Source organism: Pseudorca crassidens, chromosome 3, assembly GCF_039906515.1.
Source record: "Pseudorca crassidens isolate mPseCra1 chromosome 3, mPseCra1.hap1, whole genome shotgun sequence".
NCBI lineage: Eukaryota > Metazoa > Chordata > Mammalia > Artiodactyla > Delphinidae > Pseudorca > Pseudorca crassidens.
Window position 1 is genome coordinate 112,691,016 of NC_090298.1, and position 13,146 is coordinate 112,704,161.

The following is a 13,146-nucleotide window of genomic DNA, read 5'->3' on the forward strand; positions in this document are numbered from 1 at the left end:
TCGAGGGCACAATAACTTGGAACACGCCAGTCGCAACAGTTTAACATTTTACTAAATCAATTCACACGAATTCCAAATTGCAAATATAATTAAGGACAACAGATTCTGTTCTGCCTTTTAACGCTTTCATTTTCAAATCCATCATTAAGACAAAGAGTAAACAAAAATTAAGTCTGCTGCAGATTCATGATTTTTCTTCTTGAGGGGAAAAAAAAGAACATTATAGTAAAAAGAATGCCACTGGGTGTACAATAAAGCACCACGACACATGGTTACAAAATGGGCTTCCTGGACTCTGCCCCACGTAGAAGACACTGCTCTCCCCGCTGCTCTGCGTCAAGCAGGATTTCATTAAAATAAAACTATAAAATCTCCTAGGTTACGCTAAAGTCAGACACGGTCTGGAACACAGTGCTTAACAACAGTAATGTCAACTATCAGTGCTAACGTAAAAACATTTTAGAAGGTCAAAAACAATTAAACTGGAAACCAAAACCTTATTTTCCCTAGATGAGCAAAACTGAAAAAAATGAAAGGGTTCCCGCCTCCCACTAGGAGTGGAGGGAATCTTTTTTTTTTTTTCCTTTTCTTTCTTTCAAATTGGAGGCGGGGGCACGGTGCGGGCTGGTTCTGCAGTTCCTCAGCCTAGTTGGCGTCCAGCTTGGCCATTTCCTGCACGTAGATGCCTATACTCTCGCTGTCAAAAAGCACAAAATACACCGTTTTGATGGAAGAGGACATTGTTGACACGAAGTAACTGGAGATGGCCTTCAGGATCAGCTGAGCTGCCGTCTGCTTCGGAAAACCGTTCCTGCAAGAGAGAGAACGACGGCTCAGCAACTAGGGGGCCATGGCGGCCACAGGACCCCCTCCCTGGCCACATCCTCCCTCCGCGAGCCCCTCGAGGCCCTCTGTGCTGCAGTGGCCTCGTGTTGGGTCAGGGTCCACAAGTGGTACTCGACCTCTGGCTGCCTGTACACAGGCGTGAGACAGCCCAGTGCCACCAGACAGGGGAGGAATGAATAGACAAAGAACTATGGCCCGCAGGAGAATGTGCTGTGCTCTGAGAGGCAGCATGCCAGCAAGGCAACAGAATCTGTGTTTCACGGCGTGTGGGCTGAGTGTAGTCTCCCGCAGGCAGTGTGAGCGCCCACGGTTCTTTTCCCAACATCACCGGGACCAGCATGGGCCTTGAGACACAGCCCAGGCTCCCAAAGGCCCCCCCGGGGGTCTCAGCCTCAGGGACGGCTGGAGGCTGGAGCTTCTCCAGGAAGCACGAGCCTCCATTCACGCAAGTAGAGGGTTACTTCCTTCACACTGGCCTTCAGATTTCATGGGCGGCAGGAATCCACCGCCCGGCACACACCAGCTTGGACACCCCATAGGCCCAGGCCTTGGGGAGCTGCGTGCAGGTCGTTACCCTGGGACAAGTAGACTCTTCATCTCAAGGGACAGCATCCCAGTCTCCAAGCCAAACTGGTGTGAATTCCCATACAATTCCATTTAAAGTAAACGTCACGTGGCAATTCTGGAGGCAGGGGCTCAGAGCTCAGGCAAGAATGTGAAAGCAGGACTAGGAGGACGGGCGCTCCTCGCTCTGTGTGTGCTGGGGCTGTTCCTGGTCAACGCTGCAGATGCAGGAGGACCCAGGAGGACCATGGCAGCAATGTGTCAACTTGCCTAGTCTGGGGGAAATAACGTGGACTTTGGAGCCAGTGGCCCTGGATTCAAATCCCTACTGACCCCGGTTTACAGCCCAGGATACTGAGGGTGAGAGTGAGGGGCTGGTCTCCATGGGGATTTCTTTGTTCCTAAGCAGATCGTCTTCAGTCTGCCCTGAGCCTGCGGGTCCAGTGGAGTCCGAAGTGCTGGGTCAACCTGCCAGTTTCGGCCGGGGCTTTCCTTCGGATGGGGTACCTGCTGCCAGGTGAGAGGTTTTCAAATGTGTCAGGTGCGGGATTTCTCCTAGGCTCACTCGCTAAGTGCCATGAGTTGTGGACCACCTCAGCGGCTTCTTCTGGAGGGTCACACTTATTCTATTGTCAGCACTCAGGGCTTTTCAGAGCCTTTCAGAGCCAAGGAGAAAACCATTCTTGCGACTTGTTTTTGATCAAACAGGGCTTCACCCAGCTTGACAGTGGACCCCTAGCAACTCGTGGATGCTTTAGAAATGAAGTTCCTTTTTAGAGGACCAGGGTGTCACCCCAGGCCCGTTCCTAGCCTGTGCAGAGGAGCCTGCAGGCAGTAGTAGGGTGTGACCTAGAGTTGGGGCCCCTCACGTGCAGGTGACTCCCCCACCCCCAGGCACAAGGCATCCTGCCTGGCAGCCAGCACACATGAGCCTGTGAACCAGACCAGGGTCAGAGTCGGAGAGAGAGCTGCAGGGGCGCTCCGGCCAGGCCAGGGCTGCCGGACAGGCGGCTTCCTCCTGAGGAGACCCTGGGGCTCCGACCACCAGCAGAGTTGGGGGGACCAAAAGGCGGGCTGGGATGGAGGGTGGTGGGAAGAGGGGCTGTGCTGGAAGTGGGGAGGGTGGGGACCCCGCGTGGCAGGTGATACCCCTCGTACCCTTCCCCACTTGGGGCCTGCAGGCTCTGTCTGGGAAGAAGCTGTCCTCACAACACCTGGCTCAGCCGCCTTGACTATTTTCACAGGAGTCGAGGAGCACAAAGGCTACACTGTCCGGAACAAGACACGCGCTGGAAAGCGCTGGATGGAGTGAACCCGACCTTCTGCTCTGAGGGCCTCTCCGCAGTGAGTGTGTCGTGGGGCACCCAGCTCGCACCCTTATAGGGGCCGCCCTTCCTCCAAGCAACCCTACTCCTGAGACAGGGGCCAGGCCAGCCACGGTGGATGGCAGGCACAGGGTCACGCGAATGAGGGCCCATTTTAAACATCTCACAAAGAGCAAGTGTTTATTCTCCTGCTGTAAATACAGGAGCTGCCCTAAGGACTCATTTCGTTCCTGGTGAGGAAAGCCTGAGGCGGCGGCAGCCCCTGGGCAGACAGGCGGGAGTGGGCAGGGCTGTGAGGCTACGGCAGGACAGCGGGGCCCGGCCCGCCACTGGAAGCAGCCTGAGCTCAGGCCAGGGACTCTGAGGGCCGCTGCCCCAGGCAGAGCTCGGCCTGTGGGCACGACCTGGCTAGGCGGAGGCTGAGAGAACTGCAAAGAGTTGCTTCTGCACTGGAAGCCCGAGACCACGCTCCACCAGCCCCAAGCTCCCCCACTAAGGGTGCCCTCCTGCACGTCGCAGGTGAGCTGGGCTGAGGTGAGGGCCTGTGGAACTTCCCTGAAGAGCAAGCTGTCTGTTGTGTGGCCTGATGGTCACAGCCCATCTCCGCTGGTGTTTGCCCAGCCTGAGCTGACCCTGGCCTGGGCTTCGTGAGCTGCCCTTATGCCACCCTGCGGCCACTCTGCCCGAGCCAGGGGAGATGTGGTGCGGTGCAGAGACGCAGGGTGTGGCCGCAGGGCCTCCCTGGAGCACCCGCAGCAGGCTGGTCACTCCGCCTATGCCCAGCGTTGCGCCTATGCCCTGACACAGACCTTCTCCCACAGCTTTCTGTGCCTCTGCCTTGGACCCTTGAAAAGGGATGTGTGACTCTGACCGAAGGGACATCAGTTCCTGTTCCTCTACATCAACAGTTCTCAACATTAGCCTCTGTCAGGATTACGGAGGGCCGGCCAAGACGCAGGCTGCCAGGCTCCGCCCAGGAAATCAGATGAGGTGAGCCTGGGGACCATGCTTTGAGATCCACTGTTCTACACGCACTCAGGGTGGGCCCAAAGGTTAAGAACCTGCATTGGGAAGAAAGGTCGGGATCAAAGGTCACAGACCTGCAGCCCATGCCTGGATGCCCTACTGTTAAGGGAGCTTGGGCTGGTCTGGCCTTGTCCTTCAAGGTTGCTGTTGGGTGAACTGTGAATATGATTTGTTTCCAGGAAAACCTCTTGTTGACAAACCCATCCCTCTGTCTGAGGCACTCACAGCCTAAAGGAGAGACCCAGCCATGGGACTATGGCCCCTCTGGACCACGCAAGCCGCCAGGAAGGAATGGAAGAGGTGATGGCTTTCCTGACGTTTCCAGGTGGGTCCCAAAAATGTTTTCTAGTAGGCACAGTTAGAAGTATTTGTAATGAAATGGAATGTAGAAGTGGATGCTTTCACAAGCATGCTTTACATGCAGAGGCCCTGCACCCTCAAAACAGGGGCAGCTGTGGCACACGCAGTGGCCTGGAGCCACACGGGATTTGCGTCTGGGCCCTGTCTCTGTGCCTTGTTTCCCCACCTGGTGAAATGGGGTAGGTAATCAAGTATTTATTACCTGGGGAGGCTGTGTGTATCGAACAAAATACTGTACAGAGAGCCCTCAATCGACAGTGTCATCTCTAAAGTGGGTAGTCTCAAAGGGTCTTTCTAAAGGCCCACACAGTGGAAAATGGCCTTCCCAACCCGACCCCATGATAGCTGGGACTGGGTGACTGCTGCTATCTTTGCTGCTTCCCTGTGCTGACAAAGTCAGCCTCAGGGCCCCAGAGGGCTGCTGCCCGGGTCTGAGATGTCCCGTTCTCTTGGAGGGCCACGGGCACGCTGCGGTGTGGCAGGGGCCCCGTCGGGGTCCCCTGGTGCAGTACTGAGCAGCTTGAGAGTGGCTTGCCTACGCATCTCACTCATCGTGTGGCTTCCTGGCTGGCTGGCTGGGTTCTTTTGTTGAATAACCACAGCCCTTCTGGCCAGGTCTTTGTGCCGTCCTCCCCAGCTCAGGCTTACTGCTTCTGTGACGGTCACTGTTCTACCGCTGTACCGTGTCCGCCTTCTGGATGAGACCAGATGGCCCCTCCTCAAGGTGCATTAGAGCAAGGGCAGGTAAGGGCTTCTGCACTCCAGTCAGATTCCAGTTTCAATCTTAGCTGCCCTCGGGAGCAGGCGCTCACCTCTCTCAGCATTAGTTTTCTCCACTGGAAACTAGGTACTGCTTGGCGATGGCAATGACGACAGTGGTGGTGATGCAGATGCGGCTCCCCATGAGATGGGTGCCCCTCCTGTTCCCATTCGGCTCCTGACCCTGCCAGCTGTGCTCACGCCAAATGTCTTAAGTTCCCCTGCGGCCAAGCGCTTCCCACCCCACATGGAGTTTATCTTAGACTTAGACCTTTTTTATTGCCTTGACCCGACTAAGAAGGTGTCTGAGCTTCCCCCTGAAGTCGCTCCAGCTGTGTCTGCAACAGCCTTTCCCAAGTGTCTTAGACCTCAGTTTCCCTGGCTGTTCCAAGGGGACTCCATGGGCTACCTCCCACCTGGTGCCCTCCTGGGTCACCTGCTCAGTGATGGCCGGGGGCTGTACACATTGGTCGCTTGTCCACTGTCCCATCTGATGGCAGAGACGTGCGTTCACAGGGCCACAACACAGAAGAGGATTTGCTCCCTCCAGCTGTGCTGGGCCCCTCCTCATCCCTGCTCCTGGTGAGCTCAGCCTCCAGGGCGGGACAGGGCAGATGCTAAGGACTCCAGGCCGGGGGCTGTGCTGAGCCGGCTGATCAGGGACCCGGAGATTGCCGTGAGGAGAGGCTGTGTCCTGGGGGTTGGAAAGCGCGGATGGATCCTCTGGAGGAGCAAGTTTAGGAGCCTGACCCTGAAGGCTAACTAGGAATTAAAGCAGATTCTAGATGGACTCTGCTTTTCTTTTTGCTGGACCAGGCCACCTGTCTAATGGTCTGGGCTGTTTGGGAGATGGACAGGGCAGGGCGTCTTGGCAGCCTGGGTGACGTGGGCAAAATGTCTGTCACCCCATGTGGACCCTCCTCTGCTGGGATTAGGTTTCCCGCACACTGTGCTCCTGGGCGTTCCTGTGTTCTGTCTGGCTTTGAGTAACTGCCCAGCCAGAGACTACCCCATCCAGAGGTAAAGGGGAGGCTATCAAGGCCCTGAGCTGAGAGCAGTGGGTTAGAAGAGGGTGAAGCTAAAATTCAGAAGGGGATGGTGATGGGCCCAATGCCTCCAAAGCTAGAGAGAGGCCGGGGCAGCACAACCCTACAGAGGCCTCTTACCTTCTCTCACTCCAGGGCTCACGTGTTTTGGGTTAATAAGTAATTCTCCCCAATTCAGTTTGTCTCTCTGTCCTTTATATTTGTCTTCTGAGGCCCACACCGAGGGGGTAGGGAGGCTGACAGCTCTGCCTGGGCAGGTCAGGGAATTCCAAGAGGTGTTTCCAAGGTTCTCTAGAATCCACTCACACAGAGAGTGCAGAGGCAGTGGGGTGATCCTCTGGCAGGATGCTCGGAGGTGGGTCTGTTGACCAAAGGGGACAGGAGGCAGGGGTTCCGTGTGCCTAATACCGAGAGCACTGAGGCCAAGGACCTCTGAGCAAATTCTGGCTCTACCAAGTACACGCCGTGTGACCTCTGGTGAGTGACTTGACCCCTCTAAGCTTCTGTGTCTTTGCCTTTGAGTGGGATTAATAGTGCTGCTCACTTTGTGGGGTTGTGAGATACTGCAGACGAAGGGATTAGCATAGTGCCTGGGACTCAATGAATACCCACAAGTGGTAGCTTCAAGAAAACAAACTGGCTTTCCTTTTAGGCTCATAAATCTAAGGAGAGTTTAATCAAAGCCCCAAACTAGCTAGTCCCCAAGTACTGCCTCTCCGGAGAGGGGTCGTCCCCTAATGTCAAACAGAGCGGAGGGAGTGGGGTATCCATCAATATTGTGACCAGGATGCCCAAGGACAGGAGGTCCGGATGCCAGAGGTGGTTTCCCGAGGCCAGGGTTACACCCCGGGTCTCATTTGCCTCCAGTGGGCTTTAAGGTTGGCCCCCAGTCTTGGGGGCCGATGGGCTGGAGGAAGGGAGTTGTTGTAGGGCTGTGGTCATCGTCCACATGCCCAAGATGCCGGGCCTCAGCTGAGAGAAAGTGATCCCACAGCTCTTTACCAACATGTTTTGCATTTATATTGTTTTAATTCCAACATGACTTTTATGCCAGAGACACTGGATGCCACAAACAAGCTGTTTTATTTCCCCTCCTAAACCCCACTGTGATTTACTGGCCGGCTCTGGTATAATCCCAGTCTTTGCTCATGAAAGAGAGGGCAGCTGTTTACACGGCTCTGTGGGGCAAGGTCTGCCCGACAGATGTGGGGCTGGGTGGCTATGCACATGTGCTTGACTTTGGCATTCCGCCCTCTTAAAAGCTTTCAACTGATTATTTTTTAAAACTTTTTACTCCGTGAAAAATGTAAATAAGTAAGTTTGTAATAACAGATGCTCTTTTATGGGCATGACTTTTACGCTTCAATTAAAAATTTCCCACTAGTCATATGAAAGAGCATGAAATTATTACCTCCAATAAAGGCTCCTATTGCTTCTCTCCTCGGAAGCACCTTTCATCAGAGTAGATCAAAGTGCCTCCGATACACTAATTAACTGAGCCTCAGAACCGTGTGTGAGGAAGGGCAGTCCCTTAGCCTCACTAGCTGATAAGGCAGGCCAGGGACAGAGAGGGTGATTCATTTACCAAAGGTCACACAGCAGCGCAGTGCTGAAGAACAGAACTTCCATGGGAGGTGGGGGGCTGGGAAGGTGGGAGAAGCAGGAAGTTAGCTAATTATGCTCAGATCCAAAAGCACTTTGTAAAAAAAAAAAAAAAAAAAAAAAAAAAAGGCCTTGAATTGACTCTGGGACTGAATCGGGCACCTATACACCTCTCCACAGTTCCTGGGAAAGTTTAACCTGCTGGGTGCTTGCTGACCAGCTTATGAAGGATGCTCGTCTTCGCCAGGTGCTCTTAGAGCCGACTGAAAAAGGCTGTTTGTTAGATGCTCTAGCTCTGTCAGCTCTGCTTTCAACAGGCATTTAAATGGTATTGACTTTTAAAATGATGCTCAACAGATGCTTTTGGCAGAAGCGAACGGAATGAAGATGTATGGTGACGGGAAACATAGATGGCAGTCCAGAACAACAATCGTGTCAGCTCTGGATGTCCCTGCAGAGCTCGGCACAGGGCGGAGTGAGTGTGGGAACGCGAGGCTGGGGGCCGTGTGCGTGTTCACCTGTCCTCTGCTCAGGGCCCCTCCCCCGACACCAGCTTCTTTGTGCTAGTAAGTCCCAGAAGAGAGCCCACTGTCAGTGCAGAGGACTGAGGGGCCCTCACACAAAGGAGCACCTGGTCTGGGAGGCCTCGGCTGCCCGGAACTGCAGGGCCAGGGCCAAGGCCAGGAGGGGAAGAGAGGGGAGGTGCGGCGCCCACAGCTCACCTCCAGGAGGGACTGCAGAGGAATGCTCCTTCTGTCCCAGATGGAGGCAGGCAGTGACAGAGGCTCCAGAGGAAGATCTTTTCCCACATCAGGTCCTCTGGTGGGTCCACCAGTCACGTGTGACTGCCCTGGCCCACAGGAAGCCCTGGGGCACAGTGCCTGTCTGCCTGTAAGCAAGGCCTTCTGGGTACAGCGACTAAGCTCTGCTTGAGCAGATGTGACAGGAATTCCGCCCAGACTAGCTCTGTCCCTGGCACTTGGGGTGTGGGACCCTCAGTGATGGCACTGTTCAGGGAAGCGGAATTACAAGGCCTGCCCAAGATAAAAACAGCAAAATCCACTCTCTGTCCTCCTCATGGGTTTGGAAGAGAAGTGCTTTGAGAAGAGCAGCTTTCTATACACACACGGAATAGTGCTGAGGACTGTGACTCAGGCTCTCCCAGGAGGGCGATGCAGCCTGCGGTGTCACGGGACGTCAGTGTGCTGGGACCTGTGTTGCCACCGCACAGCCCGCCTTCCTCGGGAACTGGGAGGGACTGATGGCAGAGACCCTGGAAGGCTCCCGATCTCCATGGGAAGCCCCAGGGATGATACAGAGTCCGGGGCTGCGGCAGCTCTGAAGGCCAGTTTCCCTTTGCTTCCGTGCCCCATCCAGATGGCGAGCCTTCCAGAGGCCTGCTGCTCAGACCCTTGGTAGGGAGGACCGTGGAGATGTGGCAGGCAGTGAGACACAGCCTCAGAGGCAGCCCTCATATCTTCATCGTGGCAGAGTTCTCAAAGCATGCTCCCTTTGGAGAGCTCCTTTAATTTCCGAGCAGTCCTGAGAGGCTGCGTGGGGGCACAGTCACATCTATTTTACAGAGTAGGGGGCTGGATTCAGAGGGGGGGTTAATTTGCATGCCATCACGCAGCTGGTTAGCCAGGCCCGAGCCCGAGCCCAGGGCTGCCCTGACAGGCAGGACCTGATGGGCTGTGTGCTGGCATCTGGGGGTGCACCACCCGGGAGCGGGGGTGGTTGGGGGTTGTGGCTGAATCCTGTCTGCCTCATCAGCGGCTCAAGGACTACACCCTTCCAGTGCGGGCCCTCTGGGTGGTGTGTCTGTCTTAGGGGCAGTTGTGCTGCTCCCCACAGCCTCCGTGAGTCTCCCTGGGGAGATTTCAGGGCTGGGAGGTGGGGGAGGCCCAGCCCTATTTCACCCTCACGTATCTGCCCACTCAGCTCCACCTCAGCAGCAGGGCAGTGAGGCACAGGGAGAGCAAGCAGGTTTGGGGGAGGTGGAGGATGCTTGGGAATACAAAGATAAGGGGCAGAGGGCTGTGCCCAGAGGATGCTGGGGTTCGGGGACAGAACTGTAACACAGCTATATGGGCTGGGTCTGGGAGGGGCTCTCCCGCTCAGTATCCCTGCATTCACGCCTCCCCACCCACCTAAGGTCTTAGTGTCCTTCGAGGGTCACCTTCTGTGATGACATCTGCTGTCACGGCTCAAGTCTGATTCTCTCCTCAGGCTTCCTGTCTCCCTACATCTCTTCAACTGTCCCTCACAATTACTTAATGTCTATGTTCTTCCCGATTTCGAGCTTCCGGTCTCCTCAACAAAGGCAAGTGCTTGAAAGTAGCCTTAGCCGACCATGGGCACAGTCGGAGCTCCCTGCAAGCATGGGCCGCATACGCAGGGGGACAGGCCGTGGGCCCTTACCTGCCGCTGCCGATGGATGGAAAGGCGATGGACTTCAGCTTCTTGTCATCCGCCAGGGCCAAGCAGTTCTTCACTGTCTTTTCCAGAAGTTCCTCACACTTGTCTGCACCCCAGACGGGACTGTTACAGTGGATCACAAACTTGGCGGGCAGGCCATGGCCTGCGCTGACAGCGGCTGGAGGGGACAAGACAGAAGCAGTGAGCTGGGTCCCCCTGCAGTAGCACGTGTGCTAGGTGCCGAGCCCAGGCCGGCTCTCCAGCTCCAGCACGTCTGCCCGGGGCCCCTGACCACCTGGTCCAGGAGGGCTGCAGCTGCCTGCTGCCTTGTGATTCCCACGGAAGCTCGAGCCGGAAACTGCTTGTCCTGCAGTCTCCTCCCTCGGTGGCGGGGTGGGGTGGGGGGACGCCAAGCCAACCCCCACCCTTGGAAAGTTGGCGTTAGGACGCGTGGCCACCAGGAACTTTAGCCAAGGTCACAGTAAACCCTCTCCCTAGCCTCCCAGAAGGCCGAGCCATAACCATCTAACTTGACCAAATGTGTCAGAATGTTTGTAGCCTCCAATTAATCGCCTTTCGGGGGTCTCCAACCGCCCTGTCCTCAAGTGGATTAATGTGCATTTAATTATGATGTACCGATATCTATAAATCTCTGACACAGTTCGGAACAAACCTCCTGGGAAAGTAACCCAGATAGCATGTCTGCTGCCCTGTTCTTCTCCCTGACTAACCGATCCTGTTAGTTTTGACAGACTTAACTGGACAGTGCTTTTAGGATGGAACTATTTTCCTCTCCTAGAAGAGGAGCCTTTTTCCAACTACAGATCTCCATAGCAGACCTGCCTTTCCAGACTTGTTCTCATTCTCTGCCTCTTGTCAGATCTGAAGACACTGGTCTTGGGTCTGCTCCTACCAGGAAATATATAACAGGCCAGCCCATGTCTCCCAGAGCATGTTCCAGGATTCCTGTCCCAAAAGTTGCAATGTAAAGGTGGTGGTTCTGGAACCAATGGGTCTGGTGAGTGCTGCCTGGGAGACCTCTATGCAGGAGCACACTAATGTCTCCACCCACTGCTCCAGTAAGACACCCAAACTTTTTTGACCAAGTGTTTTCTAAACCCACTTTGTGACGAACACCATCAGCGCTCTCCAAGGGGTCTGGGCTGTTAACGGGTATATTCTGTCGCTAGGAGAACCTGGAGAAGAGTGATTTATGGGAGGTGTCTCATGCTGCAGTAGCAACTGCTCTGATCCCAGAGTCACAAGTCTGATTTTGAGTCCTGGCTCTGCTTGCTGACTGGTTCAAGAACTGTGGGCTTGAGACTGGGGGGCTTAATTCACCTGGATGTCCACGTGAGAAGTAACTGCTAAACTATGCATTGAAAAGACAAGAAATGTGTTAGCAGTGATTATCTTTGGACAGCGGAACAGGGATATGTTCTATTATTTCCTTTCTACTTAAAAAATATTTTAAAACATTTTCTAAAATAGATCTTAAAATCAAGAACGAAATGTGTTCTTGCTTTTGAAACAGGCAAACATATCTTTAGCTGTGCTAAGTCTAACGGGTTTGTACCAGCTGTGGCTCTGGTGTCACCAGACAAGTTTGGTGTGTGGCAGCATCAGGGCCACCTCTTATCACACCTCCTGCTGAGGGTCACCAAATGGGCTCTAACTGGAGTACCAACAGGAAGGACCCTGGGCTGGCACAGAGGTGCCAGTAAGGGCCTGAGGAAAGGCCAGGAGCCCCTGGCTGGGTAGTTTATGCTGTGTGTGTCCTCCCTGTTCAGTGTGGGCGGTTCCAGCGGGGAACTCCCTGGAAGAGCTCGGTAACTGTGCCCCCACCAACTCTCTGCAATGCCATGCCCTTTGCAGGCAAAACAGAACTGGCAGAGCAGAGGTCAAAGGCAATGCCACCCTCTTATCCCCGCCAGGACCCGTGACTAGCCCAGGATGGGAGTTTGTGCGTTAGTCACTGGGGAAGGAGAGGTAAGGCCTGGGGTACCCTCAGAGAAGGTTGTGTGGCTGTCACATAGTAACTGTTGATGCCCACATTAAGATTCATTTTAAAAACAAACAGGATTGGAAAGACAGAATTGGGAACCATCTAGTAAGAAGAGAAAACTGGAGCCCAAAGGGGAGGAAGGGAGTGGCCTGTCCTCACATAGCTGGTGGGGTGAGCCAGCCTCACCCACTGTTCAGACTCCCAGGTGCTCGGGAAACCCTGTGTCCACCTAAAATCCCCAAATCCAGGCTGGCATCAGTAAGAAGTGCCCTGCCTCTAGTTCTTAGCAGTAAATTCTCCTCACATCACATTTCAAGTCATCTTGTTACACCCCTCTTATCAGGAAAGGTGTAATTGGCAAATGAGAGATGTGTATTTACATTTCTCCCATGAAAAACACAGATGGCTGAATGAAAATGATTCATTTGCATCTCTCATCAGCAATTTTGCAGATGGCTCAGTATCCCTATCTATACTTCTCAGCTCTTAGATTTGCCGAACTTGGCTTCTGTAACTGCTTAGAATTTGAGGGCTAGACGTCAAACACTTAGAAGCTATTTTAAGTAATGAAGAAAAAACTTGGAAAGGCAATTTCCACAACCCTTAAGTTCCCCTGACAATTTGTATGTGATAAAAGTCTAACAGGCTTTCTTCTGCCTCCGGTCTCAGAGATAGCCACGCACCTCTGAATTCTAAGTCGTCCTGTAAAACCGTTTCCCTAAGGCAGCATGCACGACGCCCAGATCAGCACAGTGCCTCCCCACCTCACCTCCAGCTACTTCCAAGGGCCCGTTCTTTTTCCGGAGTTCCAGAACAGCTTCCACGAACTCCTTGCCACCCTTCTTCTCCAGCGTGTTTCCTAGACAAGGACAGGGCGAGGTCAGATGGCCATCCTTGCGTCTCAGGGCACACACAGACACTTAGCATGTCAGGTGATTACATACTAAAAATGATCTGACTGGCTAAATGTCCAGACAGCTGCAAGACAGGAACAAAGCCCTGGCTGAGTCAGAAAAGTGAAGTTTCGAAGAGATTCACCATCGGCCAGTTACCACTCTGCACTGCCGGTCACCGAGCTATCTTTGCTGCCTCTTATCTGGGGGTGACTCGGGGTGATCCTGGACATGCCAGAGATGCGAGGGAGATGGGAGACGCCTGTTCTCTGCAAGCACGCCTGTCCTGCATGCTTTCCATC

General features: G+C 54.2%; 1 protein-coding gene and 1 long non-coding RNA gene across 8 annotated transcripts in view; one reads left to right on the forward strand and one right to left on the reverse strand.

Annotated features, from left to right (window-relative positions):
- Positions 1-9,129, forward strand: part of LOC137221692 (uncharacterized) — a 133,056-nt gene extending 123,927 nt beyond the window's left edge. The window contains exons 2-6 of the long non-coding RNA XR_010942114.1: positions 1,820-1,927; positions 2,655-2,754; positions 3,557-3,725; positions 3,941-4,086; positions 7,886-9,129. This is a non-coding gene — a long non-coding RNA (uncharacterized lncRNA). The remainder of the gene's footprint in view (positions 1-1,819; positions 1,928-2,654; positions 2,755-3,556; positions 3,726-3,940; positions 4,087-7,885) is intronic.
- Positions 31-13,146, reverse strand: part of MACROH2A1 (macroH2A.1 histone) — an 80,062-nt gene continuing 66,946 nt past the window's right edge. For 4 of the 7 annotated variants that reach the window (XM_067731804.1, XM_067731802.1, XM_067731805.1 and 1 more), the window contains exons 7-9: positions 12,721-12,810; positions 9,950-10,124; positions 31-811 (exon numbers count right to left, since the gene is read on the reverse strand). In XM_067731804.1, the coding sequence (XP_067587905.1) occupies positions 646-811; positions 9,950-10,124; positions 12,721-12,810 (431 nt within the window). In that variant the 3' untranslated portion in view covers positions 31-645. Of the gene's footprint in view, positions 812-9,949; positions 10,125-12,720; positions 12,811-13,146 lie in introns of those variants that run through there. The other 3 variants (XM_067731806.1, XM_067731807.1, XM_067731808.1) reach the window with 1 other exon arrangement.